The sequence below is a fragment of the Desarmillaria tabescens genome (assembly GCF_030435595.1).
Source record: "Desarmillaria tabescens strain CCBAS 213 chromosome Unknown EV420scaffold_3, whole genome shotgun sequence".
NCBI lineage: Eukaryota > Fungi > Basidiomycota > Agaricomycetes > Agaricales > Physalacriaceae > Desarmillaria > Desarmillaria tabescens.
In genome coordinates this window covers 1,058,306-1,083,111 of record NW_026848302.1, presented here as the reverse complement: position 1 = coordinate 1,083,111, position 24,806 = coordinate 1,058,306, and the positions used below count along the sequence as shown (strand labels likewise).

Here is a 24,806-nt window from a genome sequence, read left to right as displayed (position 1 = left end):
TTTATGGAGGGGCAGTCTGGCTCCAGGCAGATGTTTACCGTTACCCAGTGTATGTCCACCTCAGTACCGATCCCTACACTTACCTCAAGATACCATCTCTAGGACTGGTTGTCTAAGATTTGGAAACAGCTGGCTGCTAAAGTGAACGATACATGAGTGCAACGCGCCTAACGTTTATTGTCCAGACGATTGTCAGGGCCCGGCTTGAGGAGGCTCAGGCCTGTAAAATCCCAAGCCCAAGCCCGCTCAGGCTCAGGCTCGGTTCGGCTCGGCTTAGGGCTTTGAACCAGGCCCTGTCAATCGCTAAGTACTCCCCATCCATTGCGGAGAGTTGCAAGCCGCCGCCCCCTTCGTACCGATCTCTAAGCGTCGAATAAATTATTCTCTCGTTTCAGCGCTGGGCGTTCTAAGCCTGAGCGTCATTCGGTTTTGTCAAGGCATGCGGCACACGACGACTTGGCATAATAGTCCCTGGGTTATTCAATGGCGAATGTCTTTCACTACCGTTATATTAGCCGACGCCGCGCTGCGATGTCAGCCACTGCTGCAAATCCCGGGTAGGGTTCATCGCCCTCAGGCATCCGATTTGGTACTTAAACTGGCGGTGATGAACTTCACTTAGACTATCTTCATGTTGGCCCTTTTCTTTCTCTGCTACGCCTCCTTGGCGCTCTCTCTGCCTGAGGTTCAACTGGGTACAACGAAGCTTGTAGGGAGTGATCTATCGCTCTCGCAGCTAGAGCTCTTTAGCGGTTTGTGATCATCCGCTGTCTAAATACTGTTGTTGATCGGAAGCATCAAGGCATTCCATACGCTGAACCACCTCTTGGAGCGTTGCGTCTGCAGCCTCCCGTGCTGAAAACTGATCTCGAAGTTGAAACCTTCAATGCCAGTGATTTCGGTCTGGCTTGCCTCCAGGCCGTGGGTGTTTTCCTTTTGTTTGTGGTGCTCTTCAAAGGCTGAGCCTTTCAATATAGAGCTTGCCTATTGACGCAATCTCGGAAGACTGTTTGACCATCAATGTTTTGCGACCATCTGGGACATCCCATAACGCTTTGCTACCAGTGTTATTTTGGTCTGACATCCCTGTTTGAAAGGTGAACAGCCCGCTAATATTTGTTAAAAAATTCCTTTAGGGTCCACGGTGGTAGTTATTATGAAGGCTCAGCTTCTGTCTATGACGGTAGTGCAATTGTGACTCAAAGTGTCCTAAGAGTAGGTGTTATTATCTGCATCCTGTAGCACTAATACTGAGCGTCTAATCCAGGCCACACCCGTTATCTACGTCAATTTCAACTATCGCTTAGGGCCTCTCGGATTTCCACAAGCTGCGGACAGGGAAAACCTAAATCTTGGGCTCAAAGATCAGCTCGCAGCGCTAGAATGGGTCCAACACAATATCGGTGCATTCGGTGGCGACAAGAACAAGGTTTGATGCTCTTGTTAGCGTTTATAGATGACTGAAGAGTGAGTAGGTGACTGTTTTCGGAGAGAGTGTAGGGGCTAGTATGACATCTATTCTCTTCTTACATCCGTCAATTTCGGACCTGGCATGGGCGGGGGTGAGTTGAAATATTCCCAGCTTCATATGTGCTTGCTGTCCTCAACCCGAATCCCAGATCTTCCAGTCCGGGACTGCAAGCACACCCCCTTCATTCAACGCTACTGCTCGAGAAGATCGAGAAGATGCATGGAATAATTTCATCGCCGCCATACCGGAGTGCAATAGCTACGTCGGAACATCTCCGACGTTTTCCTGCGTGCAAAATGCGAGCTCTTCTGAAGTCTACGAAGGATTTTTACAGGCGTATTCTAAGACAACGGAGAAGATTCTTTTTCGTCCTACTCTTGATGGGCCTTCAGGTCTCCTTCCTGACTTACCTTCGCGCGTGCTCTCCACGGGACAGTTCGCGCGTTTACCGTTCATTGCTGGTACAAATCTAGATGAAGGTAAGGAAGCCCCTCGAATGTGTTGTACCTGTATTAATCCAACTCACAGGAACCCTGTTCAGCTCGCCGACGCAGGACTATACCGAAGAAGTGATTCGCTCACTACTGAATGCAGGCTACGCCCCCCCTGCTGTCCCGACAGATGTCATGAATGAACTGATGGCTCTGTATCCGGACGATCCTGCAGACGGGTCTCCGTATAATACAGGAAATGAGACCTTTGGCTTGTCTCTTGGCAATAAGAGGATGTCTGCAATCTGTATGAGCGAGCCTCCCTTCTTTTGCCTACATTTTTAACCCTGAATCCAGTTGGCGACCTGGCATTCAACGCCCAAAGACGCTTCTGGAGCCAAACGACCGCGGATGTGGGCGTGAAGTCGTATGCTTATAGATTCACGCAACGGCTTTCCTCTATGCCGGCTTACCTCGGGGGTAAGTCCTGTTTTACTTGAACGTTACAAAGCCAAGTGCTCATTCCGCATGAAGTGCCCCATGGGGGAGAGCTTCCATTCGTGTTCGGCTCGGTAGCAGACATGAATGAAACAGCGTCAGTAGTTGCCCTGAGTACTGTGATGATTGATTATTGGTTGTCATTCGCAACGAGTCTGGATCCCAACGACGGCTTCGGCTCGCAGCGCCCAACATGGGCTCAGTATACTGCTAGCGATCAGGTAATGCATTCCACTGTCTTCGCAGGACTGAAGTCTCTAACTTCAAGTAGGCGCTGCTACAAATTAGTGCCGACAACTTGACCATGGTACCCGATGATTTTAACGAGAAGATAGACTTTATCATTAGCCAGAAAGTCGCCTTCCGATATCGTTAGGAGGCCAATAGATTATAAGTAGTTCTTTTCATGTTTCGACACCTAAGCTGTCTTGGAGTTATTTGAGAATGGACTTTCGATCTAGTTCACGAGAAATCAAAATTGGCTTACGATATTTTCTGAGATACTACCAAGAAGTAGTAATCATGCTTGGGCGGGGGATGAGACAGGCATATAAGGACCTGGGTATGTATAACTATTCTCTGTACTATTATGAGCAAAACCGGGTGCTCGTAATAATATTTCTTCTGCTAGGCCTAATGATGTGACGATATGGGACGATCTAGGATCCTGCTACAAAGACACAGAGAGATAAATCTTGGGGCATTCTTTTAATTTCTGGTAGGGCCGCTGCGACGTTGAAAGCTGTGAAGACGAAAATATAAATCTAGAAAGTGAAAGCATGAGTTGCAACATTGTAGCCTCTTTCTCTTTTCGTTATTGTGCTTCTTCCCCCTCCTTCACACAGGACTCGGACATGCCGCGCCCCGCGACGGCCCACCACTTCATTTGTTGTCCAGACTCCACCACTCCCTTGGCATTGCAAGCCGCTGCCTTCTTCGTAGCGATTTTAAGTGTCGAATAAATTATCGTTTCCACGAATATTTGATTTTGTCAAGGCATACTTGAACTTTCATACTTGCTTGGACAGCGTCTCTCTCGGTGCACATGTGACGGCGAGAGCCATCCTGGTCTCAAGCAGTCCGATGGGACGTACGTTGGGCATGCCGCCCCTGAAATTGACGTGTATGAAGCACAGGTTAGCAATGACATCGGGCAAGTATCACAATCCGGAATGGGTAGTGTGTCGATTAGTTTCCGTGCGTGTCTTCCTCTTTGCTAAAGTTCTGTTATAGCCATTCAATGAGGCTACCTAGAAAGAACGTAAAGTGAACTATGTTTCAGTCCATTGAGGCCGACAGCCTTTCTGCGTGAGAGCAATTCACCGACATAAGTTAAAGGAGCGCAGCTATATATGCGGATCACGGTTCGGAAGCGGCATGTGCCAGGATATCCATGCCGTCTTTCTCACTTCGGGTTCAAAGTCGTTGCGCACGACGTCATCATAACAAATGACCTATCCCTATATAAGGACCCCGCACCCAATAGGATTTGAATCCCTGTTTCACACATACCGACATTCCATCTTTTTCACGCCATGTCTGCTGGAGACGGTCGGTACCGCATCGTCCATCACGGACTGCATTGTATATTCAAATAAAATTGCGGAGCATTTACGTGAATATTCGCAGATAACAAGTACCCTCACACCTCGAACTCTGGCTTGCCGCCGTCCCCTACGATCGAAAACCCAGGACAGGTATATGCTTTTCACACAAAACTTTTCCTTTTTCCTTAACCGCTTCTAGGTTTACCCTCCCACCGATCCTAGCAAAGGTACAGCACTCGCTTTCACCGAAACGTAACTAACGCCATTAGTATAGCATCCCCGACTCCCCCGCTTCTTCACCATGCCAACTCGTCGGGTCAATTCATCGGCAATCCGTTTCTCATGAGTGAAGCGTTCGGAAAGCTAGATCACGCCCTTGGGAATATCATCGCCATCCTAGAGCTGGAAGAAACCTCGGGAAGTAACAATCGGCTGTTAAGGAGGTTTTTGGATTGGAGGGATGAACTAGGAGCAATTCGGACGGGAAAGAAGATACGGACTCCTATGCATGTCTCTCCCGAGCGTGAATCGGAGGGCGGCTTGTTTGTGGATTGATGTATCTCCGTACGCCAATGTCCCGGGCTAGAGATGAAAGAATGTAAATGGGCATACTCATAGAAGGCCGGCCGTATGCCAATGCTATAAGCACTCATACGTCTCCTTTCGTCCGCTGCGTACCAATGCCTACACTTGGCAGCTGCGCCAAAACTACGATGTTGTCGGGTGCACATAAGTAGTAGTCGTCGCACTGGCAAGCGGTTCATAAGAGGGCTTCAAATCTTCTACCAACACGCAATCCAATTTCAAGGAGAACCTTTAGATTTCAGTCCCTTTGAAGGACCCAGAAGCTTGTAAATCAGGCTGACCCCGCCCTGAAGAGCGGCGGGTTGCTGTCGACGGACTTAAAGCCATCATCGCGTTCCCATGTTTCCAAGTCAGGAATTCGAATTTTGTAGCAAACGAGATTCAAATCAATGGTATAGGACTATCAGATAAAACTACGGACCTCGTTGTCTGAGGGAGTCTTCGCTAGGTATTTAATAGCATCTAATTTACATCCCATGACCTCAATTCCACGTCCTTCCCTCTGACATCTTCACATCTAGATGTAGTCACAAATTCCCAAGCTATTAGACTGAGGCAACAGGTATCATTCGATTTCACAATTTTTGAGGAATGAATGTCACTGATCAAAAAAAGTACTCTACAAAAAATACAGCACCTGTTCTTGATATAAGTGTACAGGCCCGATAGTACATTAGAAGGAGGGAAAGGAAACAGCAGGTGGAGATTAATGGACAAAGACGACGCGCTGGGGAATAGTAGGTAGGGGACCAATATATAAAGAGGGTCGTCATCAGCTGTAAGTAGATACACATATACACACAAGGAGAGGAGAGAACGTGTAGATAAACATTATACCAGAAAATAAAACCCGAATCGAAGGAACGTGAGTGCGATCGTGAACAAAGACCGATAGAGACAGAGAACGTGAAAGAAGGAGCCTACTCCCGAGCGACCCAATCAGTGCTCCTGGACACAAGTTCGATAGAATTGTCTATAGTCCAGAAAAGTCGCTCTGTTGCACTGCGGCCACTCCAGCTCTTCTGGTCTCTCAAGATCATAGCCTATAAGACAGATTAACAAAATAACAAGGCGTTGAAACGTTGGCACAAACCTGCTGGGCACCGAAATTTCTCTGATCTCGTGCAAACAGATCCACATTCTCGTCCAATGCCTCTGTCAGAATCTGCAAGTCCTGCAGAATCGCCTGCATCGTCCTCACTGCTGCAAGTGTAAGAATCTCCTTCCTGTTGCGTACGGTGTTGCCATGGGTATTTGGCGGCGGCAGCGCCCTCGATATTGTCTGCAACACCGTATGCAGAATCCTCTTCGTCTCGCTCAGGATCTTTTGCGCCTGCGGGAAGTTCCTCCTCGACACCAACACCAGAGCCCGCGTAATCATATCGCTCGCCAGCAATTCCATCCTCCGGCGTACAATCACAGGATCACTCACAGTCGATGGTGGACGCGGTATCGTAGATGTTGGCGGGAGTAGAGTTACTGTGAGCAACACTGGGTGGGCCAGCCGTGTGACGTTTTTCGCCGCCGTAGGATCAAAGAACGATCCGTCAACCTCGACAACAGGCACTTCGTCAATCATCCGGTCCATCATCCCATCCGCAAAATCTGTTGGGTCATCGATGGTAAGCGAATCCAAACCCATGCTCTGAACAAACTCCTGCGTCGCATCCAATGCTCGCCGATCGTTCATGCCGGAGCCCCTCACCGCACGAGCAGCCATTTTTTGATGCATATCTGAATTATCGAGCTCCAACTCAATAAGCATCTCTTTCCGTTCGCCATATCGTAGTTCTCCCACGTCAACATCTACATTCTGTCCGTCGGAGGAAAGAATCGACGACGGGCCGCCACTGACTTTGCGGATACGGAACCGGTGCCCATCAACGATCTTCATATGGAGTTTCATATTCAGCAACCCGATGGACATCATCCCTCCCACACAACCAGCGATACAATCGCGCAGATCATACCAGTCTTTTACGAATGTGTAAGTACCGCTCGTGTGATTTGACATCAGCCACAGAGATGCGGGGTCATGCGACCGGCCATAACCAAATGAGTGTATTGGTACATTCGCCGCTTCGGCTCGGGCAAGAACGAGATCCATTTGCGCACGTCGCGTGCTGTCCGAAGCATCGCTCACGAGGATCATCCCAGAAACAGGGTTACGCGCCTTTCGCTGCAGTACCACGTCCAAGCCTGTCCATTGTTATAGTTACTCGGTCTAGCAGGGTATGGTAGACAAGGAAAACTCACCGTGATTAACAGCTGTGACGACATCTGTCTTCTCGTCTTTGTTTCCCCTCACCAAAAATTCATCTTGACCCGGAGGAGGCATTTCATCGTCCCCCCGGTTGACTCCAATCTCATCGATAAACTTCTCCAACCTCGCTCTGCTCTGGGCCTTGGCTACACTCAAGAAAGGCGACTTCCTCACCTTCCCTCCAAGGCCGACTTCAAATGTAACAAGACTTAACCGATCTTTCTGTCCTAGCGAAGCAAGAACAAAATCGAGGGTTGTTTTGATTACGCGAATTTTGAGTTGGGCGGTGCTTGGCGCAGCATTAGGCGGTGGAAGAGACACGACGAGGATGAGATCAGTGGAGGGATGGGGAAGAGGAGTGAGTGAGTTTGACGGGCCAGAAGATGTGTAAGGTGTGACCAGACCCGTAGGCGAGTCATAGTTGCTAAGTTCGTCATCTTCTCCCAGTGGACTCAGCTTGTTGGTATGCATCTGTGAACGTTGTTGTTGGTGCAATGATCCATGTGACGTAGATGATGACATCGTTGAGCGTGATGATCCATTGAGAAGGCTGTCAACGGTACTGACAGTCGTTTGAGTACTTCCGCTGAGCATACGCATGGCCTTAGAGTTGCCACCAAATTCTTCCATGTCCAAAGCACGCGCCTGCTCTGTTCGTTGCTGTTCTTGTCGCTGCTGCATCAGCTGTGGATTTTGTGCTTGGAACATGTTGACAAGAGATTGGATAGTATTCTTCCATGCTTCGAGTGATGACCGGTCTTTGTAAATGAGAATGAAGGATGCCAACTCGTCTTCCATGTCAATAGTGAGTGACATTTCGCCGGCAGCCGACGTTGCCGTGACATGTTTAATATGACGAACGTAGATACGCCCTTTGAGTCGTAGGACGCCCTTTGTTTGGGTTTGGGCCAGCGAACCGATAGTCGAACCGGAGTCGGCAAGTCCAGAAGCGCTTGATAAGAGACGTCCGAGGGTTCGCTTTTTCTCTTCGACTACGCAAATGAGAGCTTCCTTGAAGAGGTAGACGTAAAATTCCCGGACCAGAGAATCTCGGCGGACGGAGAGCAAATCATACATCTGGAGAGGACCGAGGTCAGAGAGAGGATGACCCTTCCAATCTATGATACGATTCCGAAGGTCCTCGGTAATGGCGACGAACGGGGAATCCTCTTCATGCATGATGATATTAGGGTATGAGCCGGTGTCTGAATTCCTCGGTGGGTCATGGGGTACGGGAGAAGCACGATTGGTCTGGAACGATTCGGACTGCTGTTGCAAGCGGCTGGGATGGTGAGGTAGGGGAGACGAGTGACCCGAGTTGGAAGGTCTCTTGTCGGGAATGACCGTTGGAGCGAGATGTGTAGCTGTCTGGCATAACGGGGCCCGGAACGGCACCAGAAGCGCGCTTGCCAGGGAGCTCGATGACAACAATGCATGTCAGCGGTTGGGTGACGTCCTGGGTCCGAGTGAGGGAAGAGAACTCTGGGCGAACTTGAATAGAAGGAGCGACAATGTATTGAGAATGCTCAGAGGCAGGGTTTGAGCGTATGGAGCCCGTATGGTCGAGCGGGTCGTCTTCTGAAGGATCGTACTGAGTTGTAGACTGCAGTCGCTTGCGGGTAACTGGGGTGTCCCTGCCAGGATATAGAGCTTGTTGGTTAGGGTCGCCCATGCCCGTAAGAGCTGCCAGCTCTGCAGAAAAGTAGCATATATTCAGGTTTTTTGACGAATAATAGAGCCTAGGATACGCACTGTTCGATTTCCCCCCGTCGCCGTCGCCGACCTTCATTGGCCGCCTGCAGACACCGCAGACGCCCAAATTTGACTTTCTCGGTACTGTTGAGCGCGCCTGGCTTGGCGGTGGGCCATATACAGCAGTAAAACAAGCCTAGGAGCTGTGATCAAAAAAGTTTGCTGGCAAGAAGAAGGAAAATACCTCATGAAGAGCATGGCCACACTCTGGGACGATATGAGGCTTTTCTCCTGGTAATCTGAAGCTGAAGCTGAGGGGCTCGAGACAGACTGGGCAATCCTCTTCGTCCTCTTCGTCGTGGTTGGAGACGACGGGGAGGGGAGCAAGATGCATGGCAGAAAAAGGGTGAGAGGGCAGGGTATCTTCAGAGGTGGTAGAACGAAGAGAGGAAGCCCTGGGTTGTTGCTTACGGAATATGGAGGAAGCGAAGGAATTGAATGAGCGAATGGAGGAAGGTTTGGGCGGAATAGGGGCCAGGCGGGGAGAAGTGAAGGTCGGCGTCAGAGGCGGGTGACCTTGAACAATACTATTACCTGGGCCAGCACTACTCCCACCCTCTTGATCCCTGCTTCCAACACTGATCTGATCCGGCACCCGTTTGCCAAACGTTCCAATACCCATCTGCTCGTCGACGTCGACGTCGACGACAGCTGCGCTTGTGGTAGCCGTAAAAAAGTGTTTATCCAATTTATGTACTCCTTACTCTCTCATATATATTTCCTCGCTCTGTAACATAAGTACCACGCTGCTGTACCCCATGATCCGGCATCACCCTCACCATCGATATCCGTCCTGTCTGCCATACCCATTCCTGCTGCTCTTTTCCTTTTTGTAGATATATTTTACTGCCATTCCAGGCCATCTACCCAGACCAACCTTTCCTACTCCAGAACTGTCCAGGAAATGGGGGCTTAGGCACCACTTGTTCTCATAGCAACCGTCCTTTTCCGAGTACATGTATCGCGCTTTCAAAAAAAAATGTCACGGTCAAAACTCTATATTTTTAGCCGGGACGCGATCCGCTCCGCAAGATCTACCTCCGAAAAATTACTCGACTTCGCGGCCTTCGCTTGGACTTTTCTCAAGGCCATGCGGCATCGCGCAAATCTTCACGCTTCGAACGATGATACTTACACGTATATTGACCGCATCACCCGTGGGGCACTCGTGGGTGCTGTTGTTCTATATCATTCGAGGACATTGAAATCTATACTACCACCGCCAGGGGAAGTATCAAAGTTCGACTCATTCAGCGCTTGGCTGTCAGGGGATCACTATTGCAAGAGACTGCCTATTTCGCCGACTGGAAACTTACTTGCGAGCCGAGCGCCCTCGCCTTCAAATTCCATTCAGCGTTTCAGGCTTCAATGCAGTGTCGAACGGACAATGGGGAAGTGCGACCCACGGTATGTCGCGTCAACTGAGCCAGTGCCGTATACCATGCCCTTATAACCAGCGAGAGGGATAACATCATCTCTTCACCATGTCACGAGCAGCGGCTTCAAAGTGGAATTCCATCCAGCCTAACTAAACTCGTTGTATTCATCGCTCATGTAACGATCTTGATCAGTATGTGTATCGGAATTAGACCATCCATTGACAACAACTGAGAAATTTGCTCTCAGGGCTCACCTACGTCGTTAACTCGGTCAAATACCGCACACTCTGAATTCTGAAGTTCTCCCGTTCGACCAAGAACCACCGCCGCAGACAATCAATGTTGGTCTTCCGACGTCACTTCGTGGCGATAACTCAACAGTGAAAACAATAGGAAAATGTTCTCGAACTGCCCCAGCCTGTCTCTGTAACTTGTAAAGTCAGGCGTCTTCTGGTATTCTCCAATACAACTGGTGAAATTATTTTATATAGAAATATATGTGTATTCCTCTAATTCTTGCGGAAGGCAATAGAAAGGTCTTGTGACTTTCGCACCATTGCTTCCAATTCACATGCTCATCAGCGAAACCAACAAGGGGGTCGAGTTCCATAACACCCATAAATTGGTGGTGCTTTCAGGCGTCTTTGAGATCATCCTCTCTTCTACGCTTCACATCCCCGGTTGCTACTCCCTAGTAGCTCAAGGTCTTGCTCAACGAAACTAGTTTCGGCCCTCTCCAACCGTCTCATGGCGACTTGGGAGATACTGTACCTCCTGGACGACGAGAGCCCGAGACCCATGTTTTGGACCTGCTGAACAGGCAACTGCAGTAGCACATACAGAGAACATGGATTACAAGATAGGCTCTATGGGATTCACGGTAGCGTCTGCATGTATGCCATGCAATGAGAGACAGGCCGGACACTAGGCCTCCCAACTCCAGCATCATGTAAAACTTCGACTCGAAATCCGAATATCTGAGAACTATGGTCGAGGTAAAATCAATCTCAACAGGAATCTATGCTATGCGTACGAAATGACTGTACGCAGTGTTATCTGTTTCATTATGCTTTCAATAGAGAAATTCCACTCCTCGAACTCATAGGCAGAATTGGGTCGCATGCTGGTAATGACCTCCTTTCATCAACATGCGCATGTGTACCTCCTTCACAACCCAACTTAGGGACAGAGACGACGTGACTTGCTTCCGAGTCTTGCCAATGCGAAGCCATGTCAGGCGATTTGGAAAGCTGAGGAAGCCAGACAGATTCACAACCTTCCAAAGTCTCTGGGACCGTCCCACAGGTCGCACGGTCCTTTCGAAAGACGAATCCTTCCGCGGAGAAGGGAAATCAGTGAACGTTTCTCGATGCTTTAAATTGGATGGTATGCTGATTAAAGACTTGCAGCACCTATGACATGTGAAGTCTATCCCAGTGCGCTTGAAGGCTCGTATGAGCCCTCTGACTTGGTCAATTTAGCTACCATGGCTATGGCACTAATACCTCAGCCGTCCCAGTACCCACCTAGGTCTTGTAGCCATGCGAGGAAGTATGAAGGCTGCACTGAGGGCTAGTCGTCGCAGTACAGATGAGAGTGAAGGCTGGTCGTAACGCAACTTCGGTCATTAGTAATACATCATACTTTAGTCACAGTTCAACTTGGGAGATTTCTCTTGCGTTTCCAAGAAGTTTCAAATGATATTATGTGTGAAGTTTTGACGTTTTTTCCCATCGCTCTATCAAATAATTTCCGCCTCCCACCTTCCTACTCTGATGGAGCACAATTGTAGAGCCTCTTCCTTAGCATCTACCGAGTACATCAGATTGCGATCATGCGAGATCAGGTATCAGAATAATCAAATTTCCTACGGGGCACCCGAAGACTACTCTACATCCTGTTTTCGATGAATTCATCAACCAGTCAAGGATGTTCTTTCTACCGCACGGTGGAATCATTGAACTCTAATTTCTGATTGGATTTTCCATGGGTTATGAAAAAGGACAATAAAAACTGTATTGCATCGCACACTCCATACGCCCACCGTCTTCGATTTTGATGTAATTTTCAAGGTTTGAGTAGTATCCGAAAGGACGCGGGAAAGAGAGAAGGCGGATCTGGGAATGACATCCCCGTCCATATGATAACATGGACTCATTATCGTCCAGGTTGTTTGGACGTTGGATTCGTTTACGGAACGAAAAAGGGACATCTAATTCTATACGATGAATACAACAAGCTTACAAGCTCTCTTGACATAAATTTAACGACCAAAATAAATATAACATCACAGTACCCAATACTTCACTCAACATATCCATGCGCCAAATAATAGCCCTAGCAATACTGTGACGAAACCAGCAGTAGGCGGCATCTCAAAGGGACGAAGGGAGATACCGGCATCACTTCATGGAAATGATGAGAAGCAATTAGAAAAGCAGTAGATGCATACACGTACGAAGGCGGCGAAGTTGTACTTGAACTAGTGGAAGATGTCCCACTTGACGATGACGAGGATGTGCTACTGGTTGAGGATGAAGGCTTATTTGTACTGGTACTGCTGGAAGAGGATGAGGAGCTCGTGCTGGTCGGTGATGGAGAGCTGCTCGTTGAACTACTTGTGGAAGACGTGCTACTTGAGGACGAGGAAACGGAGTCAATACTACTTGATTGTGTCGAAGACGAGTCCGGTGACGTAGTAGAGTCGCTGATGGTAGAGGATGACGAGGAATCACTAGATGACGGAGCAGCAAGGGTATATGTCGAAGACCCTAAGACAGTCGTATCTCCAGTAGCCCCGCCTGGTGCCAAGGTGATTTCTGAACCCCCGACAAGTGATACCCGGGTCACATAAGTTTCCGTTGCCGAAGCTACATGACTTGTTTCAGCCATAGTCAGTTGGGTCAACGAACGTAAGTACCTGAGTCTCCGCTGCTAGTAGATGCTGCATCTGTAAAAGTACCGAGAGAAGTAGCAGTGTCTGTGAATAGTGCTATGGACCGCATTAGCACAGAAAAGTTGCCGGCAACTTAAAGCATACAAGAAGATATCTCCCGGAGCAAAGAGTCAAAGGAGCCGATATCTAAGAAGAGTTGAGCGACAATAGGACCGAAGGAGTAAATGGTATACCTGTTGCCTGAGGGGCAGGTGCGCCGCGGACTGGCACCAGAAAGAGAAAGAAAAAGAATAACGTCTTAGATGAAGCGTCAGGCATGATAACAAACGAACTTGATCAACAAGTGATGATGGACTTGGTCAACAAGGAGCGAGGAGACACAAGGCTAGCCAGAGCAAGGATTCCAAGGAACGCCAGTCCAAGATACTTATACAGTACCGCAGTCGAGTAACAGAGACCATTGTCATAGAAAAAAAGAGCGAATGCTATGGATCAGGCATTGGCGGTAGTGATATCCCAAGATAGCGGTTGGCAGTCAAGATGATGTGACTGTGATGTCACGGTTGATAGTGACCGCCACTTACGTCACTCCGCCACAGGACCGAAAACTCCGATTTCTTTCTCCTCTCTATCCAGCGTCGATAACAGTCGAATCACGATTTCAATGGAATCGTACAACTATGTCGATCCTACGAATTCAAATCTGGTCAGTCTCCAGCCATTTATTGTGGTAATTTGCGCTGACATTGATACACAGGTCTGTTGCATATGCCGGTATGATTACACGGTGTCTTATTGTCGCGTTGCCTCATTTTTCTGCAGGACGCCCTTCCTTGATCCTGTTTCTACCCTAACATGCTCGCATACATTCTGTCGGACCTGCATCATTGAGGCTCTTCAACATTCCTCGCAATGCCCTGTGGATCGACTTGCCCTTGACGTTGGAGGAGATAGTGTCTGCAAATCCTATTGTCAGATCCGTGAGTACATGATATATGCTGTGGTCCTGTTACTAACGTTACCAGTTGGTCGACGAACTCGTTGTCGAGTGTCCCTCCCCCGAGTGCGCACACACCTGCCAGCGGCATTTACTTGCTGGTCATCTCAGAGACTCGTGCCCTTTTGCTGAAATTCCTTGCCCCTTTGGAGAATGCGACCAACTCATACTCCGGAAAGATGCGGAGAGCCATCGCTGCGCTCACACTCTTATCAGTTGTCGCGAATGCGGAACCCAACTCAGTTCCGAAGACTTGACAGTGAGTCACCACTCTCAGCGGTCTTGTTTGGTCTTGCCAAATACGACGTCTATCGTCAATGGAAAAATTTTAGGAGGCACTCTTTCTCCGGATGACCCTTGTCATTATAAATAGTTACGCGGTGCTTTTCCTTCGCTGCGCAAAAATCAATACGCGTCGCGAAATTCACACTGCCATCCCTTATATTGCTCGTAATTGCCTCGCAGTGCTAATGTTCAAATTCACAGGAACACGAAGCAGAGTGTTTACCCGTGACATTTGTTTGCGATCTCTGTTCTGTTGAGTATTCGCGTGATCTACAGTCCTCGCACGCGGAGACATGCTCCGAGGCCGTAATATCCTGTGTTCATGCGTCAAATGGGTGTCCGTGGACGGGGAAACGATGGTCATTTATCAACTCGCATATTACCTCCTGTCCCTATGAAGCGATAAAGGGATTCTTGTCTCTTCACGAATCCAGATTAGCGGACCTTCGGGAAGAGAATCTCGGCTTGCGAAGCAAGATTGATGCCTTGCAAGGCCATCTGCAGAACACGACTAGGGATTTACAAGTAGCCAAAGCAGCTCTCGGCCCGTGGTACACACAATCTTTGGCTCGTTCAACCACAGATCGATCTCCACATGTGCAACAACGAGCAACCTCATCCACTCCTCGTGTAACCGAAAGCACCGTCTCTCCCCCGACACCAAGCCCATCAGCTGATACGCCTGATATTTTTGCACCGTATTTCCCAGAGGATGAATCATTCTCGGCTCACGCCTCCCCGGAGCAGCTCAGCAACTTCAACTGGAGACCATTGCACGGCACCTCACCGAACATTAGCCAAGCCTGGGATCCTGCGAGCCTGACGTCTCGGCCTGTCGCCCAGAACAACGTTGCACCGCTGGACCTCAGTACGACATTGGAGGGTTCATTAAGTGGCCTTCGGCAATCAGTCGTTTCCTTATCCGCATCCGTCGACTCCTTCAGCCGTCGCAATGAGATTGCTCTGACCAACGAGGCGCTGAGAGTGAATGAAGAAATTCGGTCCCTCAGAGCTAATATACATGGCCTTAGGATGCAGGTGTGTTTTTCGGTCATGACTGTGTCGAACATGATCTAACACTTCTTTAGGTTCATGCTATTATGATGGACCGCAATGCTCAAGTAACGGGCCGAATGCAGGAAATGCCGTCAGTCGACGGACCGTGGACCGGTCCTTCTCGTTTTATTCCAGGAGGGCCTCCAGTACCGTCCATTACCAAGTTGTAGTTTAAATCATATCATATTCGTTCAATTATCGTAGATTTAGTGTTCATATTATCACCCTTTTCCTTCTTGACTTAGACTTACGATAGCTCGGTGCGTACTTGAAATTTGTAACAATAAATAAAATATCACATTGTTAAATACGTCCTGGGATTTTTACTTATGAAGATCAAATCCTACAACAAAAAGCGATCAAGATCATCAGGTACCGAGAAACAAATGATCCACATGGGTAGATCGAGAAAGAATAAGCCAAAAAGAAAAGTGTCCGCAGTTAGAGCTGAGTTATTTACTGAAGCTCGGGAGGGAGAGCAGCGTAGATAGTACAAAGGTCCACCCAGCTTTGCTTGATGATCTCGGATTTGGGACCGGATTGTTCTTCCTTGGGGGCCTCAGCGAAGACGACAGCCAGACCAGCTTCCAAGTGCCAATCTACGGGTTAATTATGAGTATAATGACAGAAGGTGGCGGGACAACGTCACCAATGTGGCAGTGGAGGAACCACGGTCCGGGATTGTCGGCCCTGAAGCGGATGATAACGGTGGATCCTTATAGAGGGTGTCAATATTGAGAGGTGGGTAGAGCGAAAGACGTAAAACAGTACCTCCGACACCAACGACATCTAGAGAAGCCAAAATCAGGAATTAGGAGGGGTAGATAGTAAGTGGAAAGAAAATCTGACCTCGCTGGGGTGGGTTGATGAAGTTGGCAGGGACCATCGCGACCTTGAACGATGGAGAAGACGTGGCCGTGCAAATGGAATGGGCTAGAGGATATTCACTTCCGTGCCCGATTGACGTTGATAGTATATACTTACTGGATATGACCTAAAGCAAGAGGACTTGGATTAGAAACCCGGGAGAAGCGGCCTATGTGACATTGAACGTACCGTTGGCGGAACCGTGGATGACAACCTCGACAACTTCGTTTGGAGCGAGAACAAACGTATGTTCAGGGGTGGAGAATTGGTTTTCTGGCAGAAGTTCAGCAACTGAATAGTATCATGATTTTAGGACCATCGAACCTTCAGTGAATCCGTTAATCATAATATTGAACAAAGTCGGGAGGTCAGGAGATTTGTAGCTAATATCATTGATGGTCCACTGGAAAAAGATACTATCAAAGTCCGATGTCCTGAGCGCAAAATCAATAATATACCTCGAGATGACCGGTAGCGTCGTTCGTTGTACGGGTGAAGCGGAGATCGATGACTCTGTCCGCCGGGTTGCTCCCGCCAGGCGCCTCGGGGTTTCTCAATGGGACCAGAAGATGCTCCTCTAACACATTGCCCTTTTTCAATGAAGCGACGTTGGATTTGGGTTCGCCGTCATCGGCACCTTCATAGTGCAGAACGGCGAAAACGTTGTTGGTGTCCACTATAAGAGATAGCACATGAGAAGACAATTCAAACATTGAACCAAAGCTTACGATTCTTGTTATCAGACGAATGTTGTAGTTCCATGGGAGCGCTGATCCAATAATTGGCGACCGGTTGGTCCGCGTGGACAATGAAGGAGTATCTTTGCCCAACGTAAATGTCGAAGGCATCGACGGTCAAGGGTTCATGGTATATCCCATCAACCTTAAGCAACAATCGTCAAGTAGCACAGACGTCAGCCACCGAAAAAAGCTAACCTCAATGATCGTAAGAGAGTGACCTTCAATTGAGAAGGTATATCCCGAGTAGCCGGACATGTTAATGATGCGGAAGCGATAGCGCAATCCAGGCTGAACATTAATGCGCGCCCAGTCGACAGTGGGACCCCCCTGGATGGGAGAATCAGCCTGTGTGGAATGTGATAGTGATGCCTAGAAAACATACCACGAATCGCCCTTTGCCGTTGATGAGACCGCTATCCGGAATCTATGTTACCGATAAGTAGTGGTATTTAAGGGGGAAACGAAGCTACCCACCGGCTCATGGAAAGGGTTAACCTGTAAGTATGTCTCGGAGAGACCAATGGACGGCTGGAAGACCTTCAGGAGGTGAAAAAGAGCTGAACGAGATGTAACTCACGTTATGATACCAGTCGGCGAGTGTGATTACCGTGTCAGCATTGTCAACATCATACATATCGAGGTATGGGTCATCAGGATCTGGATTTTTATTTGAGCTCTTGAATGAATGGTGATTTGAGCTGGGACCGACGTACCATAAATCACCAAAGGTCTTTATGTTATTAGTTACAGACGAAGTCCATTAGGGTAAGATTACTTACCCTCGAAGGCCGTCCACGTATTGCGATGCAAGATGGCTATGGTACCAGAAGGTTCCAGGTTGCCCGTTGAGCGGAACTGGATAGCCGTCGGTTATCATTGAGAAGCCATCGTGAGACAATTAGTAAGACAATATTCTCACTATCATAGGTGTAAGAATGCGTCGGAGCCACGGGACATTGATTGACGAAAGCGGCTGAATTTGGACGTTCAAAAATAGGGAGCGCAAAGGATAGAGGTCACTCACGTCCGTCTTCGGAAGAGGTCCTCATTTGAAACTAAATTGGTCGTCAACTGTAGGTCCGTTGGGCCCTACCTTCTGTACTTACTAAACCGTGCCAATGAATTGTATAACTACGCCTAGCATAGCGCAAGATAGCAGGGTTAGTCGCGATCCATAGAAACGCGATGACACCGTACCTCATAGTGGGGTCGGTAAGAAAGTTGTTTGTGGTGATGTGGAGAACATCATCCTTAGTGTGCTTGGATGAGAGGGCCGGGGAAGACGCCATTGACGATGACGCCAGTCCGGTCAAACCCATCGGGAGCAACAACACTGTTGGCGACGTCAAAATTAATATTGACGTCGGCGGCAAGTGCAAAGGGTGACGCGAGTGAGAAGGAGAATGAAAGGTGCAGTGAAACTGAACATCTCGAAGGGAGTTCCTGGTTTGTAAAAGTTGAAAGCTTACAGGGTTTTATACGCGTACTTGAATGCGAATAAATAACGAATAACGGAGAGACAAATTGACATAAAAATGCCTCTGTTTGGGACTGACTGAGTATCTTCTAGTGCCTTGTTCTCTGCTTGCTGCGATCTTTCTGATATGCGGCATATACGAGATCGTGGAACTTGCAATAGACTCAAACTGAGAGCGATCAGGGCAACATCGAGCAGTGTTCCTAGTACCGGCTATGCGGAAGGAGATCCGCGCGGCTTGTCTGTGAACGAAATCCCCTGATTAATGGTCGTATGACAAAGAGAATGAAGACCTTAGCGCACAGCATGTTCATGAGGTCTACAACTCCATCTGGTCAAAATGAGATGCCCGAACCGCGAGCAAAAAAAGAACAGTCCAAACATCTTACTAGTGTGAGAGGGACACTGTAAGCACTCGTATGCTGACGAACGTTGTCGTTATCCGTGGAAAGCTAAGCTATAAACTAGGGCATTGTGTTCACTGTTGAGTCAGCTCATCACTTTTCGAGGAGTGAGAAGGCGACGTGTCTTAGGTGTTATGATCAGAAATGCAACCGCTTTCTGTTCGCCGTCCAAGTATCTGCAGAATATAGTTCCACGAACCTCGTTGCTCCCCTCGACTCCGATTCGGAGAAAAGCCAAGCAAAATCTACTCGGCCCACGGGAATATCGGGTTCAGGTTGGCGCCACCATACGTGACCTTTTTGTGGTTGCAGACGTACTGCAAAATATGGCGTTGTCTCCGGCACCTTCAGGGTCAAGAAATTGCATTTTCTGTCCCATGGTGAAGACCTTAACGCGATCGTCGGTAAGGATCGGTGATCGAACTTATTGGAGGTAAGGGACACACCTTCAATCTATGTCGCCACACCCTGAAAGTCAGCATTGACCGGTGTCGAAGTCTCTGCCCTCGCATATGACCTTTCCAAGACATTGAAAGTTAGCGATCAGAACTAAGAAGGTTCGAATCTTCAGTAACGAAAGACGCATCTGGCAAGTGCTAAACAGTATTTATGTCAGGATCGCATATGTACCTCTTGGATAACTGAACAGTAAGCACCGGAAGCAGATTGGTTGTACGTACACGAGGCGATGTCGCTCCTGTAATATACCTCAGAGGCAGGTAGCGAAATGTATTGGACGAAAAGATCAGAGCCCGATTGGTTACTTGGACATCACAGACCGTATGGCATCTAATAATCTTCCTGATTGTCGAACAAATATTGGACAAACGAGCCTGGCAAAGTATGCTTTGAATGCACAGAATCTTCAGCACTGTAAATCTGCAGCTAGGTCTGATATTCAACAGCAGAGAGAAAACAATTGTCGCCTCTCGGATGAAGTTTTACATTATTAGACGCTCGATGGAAAAGTCTTGGCCGTGGGATACTCTTATCCTGGTGAGAGACTTGAGCCAACAAAGTACATCTCAATGCAATTACACGCAATGAGATATGTTCTTGAAAGCCATGGGCCTCATGCTACGTAGGCGTTACTGTTCCACTGTTTCGGTGTGCTGTAGATCTGGCTTGGCATTGATGTTGACTCCCTGTATTTTGGATCTCAGGCTGTCAGAATACAAAGCGTCACATGAAACTTGCATGAACCCATGGATTCGGGGCTCCTTCCAAGGAACGGTAAGGTGATGATTTGGCGTTGAGCCTTCCTGATATAGGTGATCAAAAGGTTAGATGGCCTCAGTGTACGTGGTCGAACCACATTCCAGAGTGTCGGGTTAGGCGCAAGAAACGAGACCGTGGATTGGGGGCACAAGTGAATCTAAGAGATGCAGCACGATGGAGAGGGTATAGATAGATATGAAAACATCAACGAGCGCTCCAGGCGTCGTCAAGTCGATCAAGCAAGGCTTGCACTTCTTTTACTGCAGCCTTTCTTTCCCTTCTCGCGTCCTTCCCATTCACCATCGGTAGAAATAGCGTCAAGCCGAAGGAGAGATTGTAAAAGTAATTCCCCTAGACGGGCGTGCTCCTTCTCCTAGGGCAGACATGGAGGGCATGCTTTTGGGGTAGTGCATCGAGAAACGTGTTGAGAGAAGGTACGAGGCCCTGGCGGATTGAGATCAGCTCTTGCTGGATGTTGGACAGCGATGTCTGCTCCGTATTCTGGATAGAAGACGATGTCGGAAGGGTATCATGGAGAGGAAGGAGTGTGATAGAAGAGGATTGCTTTCAGATGGTAAGCACTGAGTGGCGCCTTATCATCCTTCATGATAGCGCCCTTGTAGATGAGTTTGAAGGCATCCAAGTGCGTTTCTTCTGCGACCATCTGCCGAAAATCGGCCTAGTCTCGTCTCTAATGGAACATTGAAAGAAAACCTGAATGAAGAAAGATATAAAAGTAAGTAATACGAAGTGTCATAAGAATAGAGAGCAAATTTTCACTTTTCTTTGTTCCACTTGACATTGACCATGGTGGTAAAAACTGAGAATGATTACGCGATGGGAGATGACGTCACAAACCGCCACCCGACGGCGTCGAGCGGGCCGGCGGGCTGTCCAACTCTAACAAGAAGTCAACCAGAAGTTTCACAGTTGTACCGAAAGCTCAAATTTTTTAGATAAGATGCGCGGCTTCTGCTTCGTTGATAACCAGCTGGTTCCTGCCACTTTTCTCAGACTTAGAATCTAGTGTGTCGAAGAGGAAGTGGCAACTGCGTTCATGGGCTGGATTCTGCACAAAACAGTTCTCCCTTAGTACCACTGGCGCGGCTTTATATTCAACTGTTGAGGAGGTGGCTGGGTGGAGTGGACTACAGGTAGAGCGAGTATCGAAAATCATCTTTCGCAGAGACTCACGACAATGCAGGGGGGATCAAGGGGGGATTTGCGTCTTGGCATGACCTTACTAGTATCCCCGATACGTGGGGATGGGGTGACAAAGATGCTTAGTATGTAATATTACAGTGGCGAAGTGCTCTGCCACGTACAAAAGGTGATTGAAATTTTTTATTCCAGCAGATGCTAACGGTACTTTGAATGTAGCTTTTCAAAGATCCTGAGCTATCGAATGCTGAAACTGAAGCATAGGCTGCATTTTACTTGCTCTCCAGTAATTCAAGGAGGGATAAGCGATCCGCCCACTCCGCGGCAACACTACCGAGTCTAAAAATAAGATGTGACTCGAGTACTTAGATGACGGCTTTCGGAGACGAGGGAATATTATTCTCTCACACGGTACACTATGTCCAACGAAGTCAAGCCTGCTGCGTACAAAACTCATGGCTATCATGAGTCTGTTCTGCGCTCGCACAAGTCGCGTACCGCCGAGGCTTGTGCGGCTTACCTTCTACCATCCATTCGCCCGGATATGAACATCCTAGACGTTGGATGTGGACCCTGGTACTATCACTGCTGGTTTTGCTGCGCTAGCGCCCAAGGGTCATGTCACAGGGATCGACATGGGCGCAGAAGTGCTGGAGCACGCGCGCGCGAATGCTGAGCAGCAGGGCTTAGCAAACATCACGTTTCAAACCGGCAGTGTCCTCGAATTGCCGTTCCCAGATAACACCTTCGACATCGTACATGCCCACCAGGTCATCCAACACACAACCGATCAAGTAAAGGCCCTGCAGGAGATGCGCAGGGTGACTAAAGATGGCGGGATTGTCGCCGTTAGGGATGCCGACATGTCTGCCATGAACTGGTTCCCGAATCTGGAGGGTTTAGAGGAATGGCGCAAGATCTATATGGCAATCGCGCGCGCTTCTGGGGGAGAACCAGATGCCGCTCGACGGCTTCATTTTTGGGCCAAAGGAGCCGGTTTCAAGAGAGACCAGATCTCTCTCAGTACTGCCACTAATTTGTACGCAACCGCCGAAGAAGCTGGCTGGTGGGGTAACATGTGGGCGGACCGTACTATGCAGTCACTCTTCTTAAAGACTGCCACTGAAGGAGGGTACGCTTCGTTGGATGAGGTTTCTCGTATTGCCGATGTATGGCGCCAGTGGGGAGGGCACGAGGATGCGTGGTTTGCCTTGCTGCAGGGACAAATGCTTTGCAAAGTCGAGAAGGATGGTAGTAAATAGTGCAAAGTCGTAGTTTTGCCCGCGACGTCAGTTGTTGCCATAAGGGAAGGAAAGGAGGCAAGAAACAGGCTGTAGCACTTTTGTATACATGGTAGTTTGTCATTTTCATTACAAGCCTTGAAATAAGAAATAAGTCATCAGAGATATTTACGCCACTCCCTTACTTTCCTCGTCACTCATATTCTCCTTCTTCTCCGTGTACTCGGATTCAGATCCAGGACGTAGATCGTGCTTATCGATCGTAGTCACCGGTCCCGTGAACCAATGGACGCCTCCATACACAGGGAAATAGAAGTAAATCGTCGCAAGAACAAGAGTCCCCCCTGCGATGATTGAAAACGTGGGAAGGTTACTGAATAATGCTAACTTACCTAGAACCACAACTGTGTAGTTCATGTCCTGGGCAGTGGGACTAGGCGTCGTAGGAAACAAGAATACGATGACCATGAAGACCATCCAAACAACGGCAACTAACAGCCACAGGAAGACTCTTGAGAATAAGTTGTGATCGAACACAAAGCTTGAATGGAAGTTGGGGCACTTACAAGTTTCCCAAGACTGAACGGACCTGGCTTGATCTTCTTACCTCCAAGGAACCTGGCGCTGATGGGGACCTGAGTATGCGATGTACTGTCCAGTGACTACTAGGGAGAATATTGCGCCAATAGCGACATTTCCTGCGAACCCGAGAAGACCCAACAGTAAGGAGATGAATACGACAGCCCATACACAATGGAGCGGCGTGTGACTGCGCGGGTGGACGTAATAGAGCCAATGGGAGAAGGGGAGACCACCATCGCGTGAGAAGGCGAATATTTGCCGAGAGCAAGCTGTAAGCTACAAGCCTTGCTTAAACACCTTAGCCGAAGCGATTAAGGGGGATACGTACCATACTTGTTCCTGTTGCGAATCTTCGGTCATGTCAGTAGCACTCGAGATTAGAAGATCAAGGCTCTCCTACTTACTGGAGTACGATGATAAGAGACCATAGTGCTAACGCTCCTTTCTTTCCAAATGAATTAAAAAGGATCTATTGGATCCATCAAGAGATAAGCAGCCGCGTAATTGAAAAAAAGCTCACTGTTGCCATCGGCTGCCCAACAGGACTGTCAAGAACAGCTGCGACATCCGTGCCCATGCAGAATGCAATTGCAACATTGATTCCTAAGTTTGCACAATTGAGTGTCATAAGAATATCCGCATGTATAATGCGCACCCCAACCAAGAATACTACTCGAAGTAGCTGCCAATATAATCGCAAAGGGGATCGCGACATTGGCATTGGTAGCCTCTTCACTAATGTGCACAGTCGAATCAAATGCACCTGACAACCAGATTAGCCTCAACTGATATATGGGTATGACGAGTAAGGCGAATTACCGATACTCCACAACGGGTAAAGGAAACTGAGAATGAATGCGTAACCATTTGGCCACCCATAAACTAAGACAAAATCAACAGGGGCAACGATGAAGGCATGGTGATAACTCGCAATTTTCAAAGTCCCCGAAGGCATAACTTGCCGTGTTCATGAATTCTTTGGGAGTAGCCGCAGGCAGGCCGATGATCAAGGCAAAGCATAGACTATAGGCGGTAGTCCAGGAGTGAAGACTCGAGACAAGATCCATACTTACAGAACATTGGCAATAATATAGGGAGTTTGCAAGCGTGCAATTATTTTGGGATCAAAGCTGCAGATAGTGCCGTGACATATTAACAAGGCAACGAATAGGGCACTGGAACGAGAAAAAGGGTCAGAACGGTTCTAGAGCAATGAGCATAGAGACCCACTATGTTTGGCCGGTTGTCGCTGTGAATTGCAAATCTGAACCAATACTAGCGGCGGCCATAATTTGAACGGCGCATCCCCAGTCAACGCTGGCAACAGAAGCAATGTTCCCAACACTGTTCGAATCTTGATGCCCGTTAATATGACGGAATTAAAAATGATCTCGAAGAGCTGACTTACACCCGACTATCCAAGCAAGGAAACAGCGCCACTTGGGGGAAGAGAACATAAAAGTCCAGTAATACAGACCGCCAGACGTCGGGGCGGCAGATCCTAGCTCGGCCATTGCAAGCCCAATGATAATAAGGAGAACTGCGCATGCTGTCCACTAGTAACAAGACCAATAAGACGATTTGTGGATACAGCTGGACATGCAAAAACTTGCCCCCCAAACCAATGCAGCAGCTCCGCCATTGGGCAGTGCGTACACAAACGTCGATCTGACGGCTAATTCAACGATCGGTCCCTGCAGATTCATCTACACGACTTACGCGAGAGAAGGAACAAGCCCGATGATACTGAACCCGACACCAAACACCTCTATGGGCCTAAAATTGCGACGAAACTCTGAATAGAAAATGTTAGCGCCAAAAGTTGAAAATTTATCGGCGACATTCTGACCTTGTTTGTACCCAAGGCGTGCCAGTAGGGCTTCATCTTTCGACAGAATAGCGGGTCCGATGCTAGCATTATCGCCTTCTCGCGTGCCGTTGTCTTCGAGCATGGTG

At 48.4% G+C, this 24,806-nt stretch overlaps 8 protein-coding genes across 8 annotated transcripts; 4 read left to right on the top strand and 4 right to left on the bottom strand.

The window, feature by feature from the left end:
• Positions 1–202: 202 nt before the first annotated feature.
• EV420DRAFT_1507041 (extracellular triacylglycerol lipase precursor) lies at positions 203–2,788 on the top strand. The gene is made up of 12 exons (XM_060471350.1): positions 203–306; positions 562–752; positions 803–921; positions 978–1,075; positions 1,137–1,215; positions 1,268–1,429; positions 1,476–1,562; positions 1,620–1,950; positions 2,000–2,209; positions 2,260–2,382; positions 2,437–2,621; positions 2,672–2,788. Exons 2-12 carry the CDS (start codon positions 632–634, stop codon positions 2,774–2,776), a joined length of 1,620 nt encoding a protein of 539 aa, XP_060337663.1. The 5' UTR covers positions 203–306; positions 562–631; the 3' UTR covers positions 2,777–2,788.
• A 1,147-nt stretch (positions 2,789–3,935) lies between these two features.
• Positions 3,936–4,761, top strand: EV420DRAFT_1758938 (uncharacterized protein; the record flags this gene model as incomplete). The annotated part of the gene is made up of 4 exons (XM_060480575.1): positions 3,936–3,984; positions 4,030–4,097; positions 4,147–4,174; positions 4,222–4,761. The coding sequence occupies 4 exons, from the start codon at positions 3,936–3,938 to the stop codon at positions 4,500–4,502; spliced, it is 426 nt and encodes a 141-aa protein (XP_060337662.1). The 3' UTR covers positions 4,503–4,761.
• A 691-nt stretch (positions 4,762–5,452) lies between these two features.
• Positions 5,453–9,348, bottom strand: EV420DRAFT_1699615 (guanine nucleotide exchange factor; the record flags this gene model as incomplete). Its single annotated transcript, XM_060479476.1, has 6 exons — positions 8,732–9,348; positions 8,548–8,683; positions 8,109–8,487; positions 6,789–8,077; positions 5,626–6,731; positions 5,453–5,575 (listed from the first exon to the last, which is right to left on the bottom strand). Exons 1-6 carry the CDS (start codon positions 9,167–9,169, stop codon positions 5,453–5,455), a joined length of 3,471 nt encoding a protein of 1,156 aa, XP_060337661.1. The 5' UTR covers positions 9,170–9,348.
• Positions 9,349–12,115: 2,767 nt separating this feature from the next.
• EV420DRAFT_1507024 (uncharacterized protein) lies at positions 12,116–13,363 on the bottom strand (the record flags this gene model as incomplete). The annotated part of the gene is made up of 5 exons (XM_060471349.1): positions 13,056–13,363; positions 12,967–13,008; positions 12,847–12,918; positions 12,385–12,796; positions 12,116–12,331 (listed from the first exon to the last, which is right to left on the bottom strand). Coding segments are annotated over exons 1-5 (701 nt in total), but the record flags the coding sequence as incomplete, so codon positions are not given.
• A 67-nt stretch (positions 13,364–13,430) lies between these two features.
• On the top strand, positions 13,431–15,460 carry EV420DRAFT_1507021 (uncharacterized protein). Its single transcript, XM_060471348.1, has 7 exons — positions 13,431–13,532; positions 13,580–13,583; positions 13,645–13,741; positions 13,770–13,802; positions 13,848–14,078; positions 14,306–15,142; positions 15,193–15,460. Exons 1-7 carry the CDS (start codon positions 13,487–13,489, stop codon positions 15,328–15,330), a joined length of 1,386 nt encoding a protein of 461 aa, XP_060337659.1. The 5' UTR covers positions 13,431–13,486; the 3' UTR covers positions 15,331–15,460.
• A 156-nt stretch (positions 15,461–15,616) lies between these two features.
• Positions 15,617–18,056, bottom strand: EV420DRAFT_1636098 (laccase; the record flags this gene model as incomplete). The annotated part of the gene is made up of 17 exons (XM_060476546.1): positions 15,617–15,759; positions 15,810–15,875; positions 15,932–15,949; positions 16,010–16,093; positions 16,217–16,300; positions 16,352–16,430; positions 16,486–16,703; positions 16,756–16,909; positions 16,963–17,094; positions 17,150–17,191; positions 17,242–17,295; positions 17,345–17,424; positions 17,481–17,497; positions 17,547–17,622; positions 17,687–17,740; positions 17,792–17,822; positions 17,874–18,056. The coding sequence occupies 17 exons, from the start codon at positions 18,054–18,056 to the stop codon at positions 15,617–15,619; spliced, it is 1,515 nt and encodes a 504-aa protein (XP_060337658.1).
• Positions 18,057–21,088: 3,032 nt separating this feature from the next.
• Positions 21,089–22,366, top strand: EV420DRAFT_1507007 (methyltransferase type 11). The gene is made up of 2 exons (XM_060471347.1): positions 21,089–21,593; positions 21,634–22,366. The coding sequence occupies exons 1-2, from the start codon at positions 21,446–21,448 to the stop codon at positions 22,287–22,289; spliced, it is 804 nt and encodes a 267-aa protein (XP_060337657.1). The 5' UTR covers positions 21,089–21,445; the 3' UTR covers positions 22,290–22,366.
• Positions 22,367–22,436: 70 nt separating this feature from the next.
• On the bottom strand, positions 22,437–24,802 carry EV420DRAFT_1617229 (APC amino acid permease; the record flags this gene model as incomplete). Its single annotated transcript, XM_060475214.1, has 16 exons — positions 22,437–22,612; positions 22,661–22,777; positions 22,831–22,903; positions 22,932–23,126; positions 23,179–23,200; positions 23,255–23,319; positions 23,371–23,453; positions 23,506–23,613; positions 23,670–23,732; positions 23,758–23,873; positions 23,924–24,025; positions 24,081–24,204; positions 24,259–24,406; positions 24,464–24,518; positions 24,570–24,645; positions 24,700–24,802. 16 exons carry the CDS (start codon positions 24,800–24,802, stop codon positions 22,437–22,439), a joined length of 1,626 nt encoding a protein of 541 aa, XP_060337656.1.
• Between the last annotated feature and the right edge of the window lie 4 nt (positions 24,803–24,806).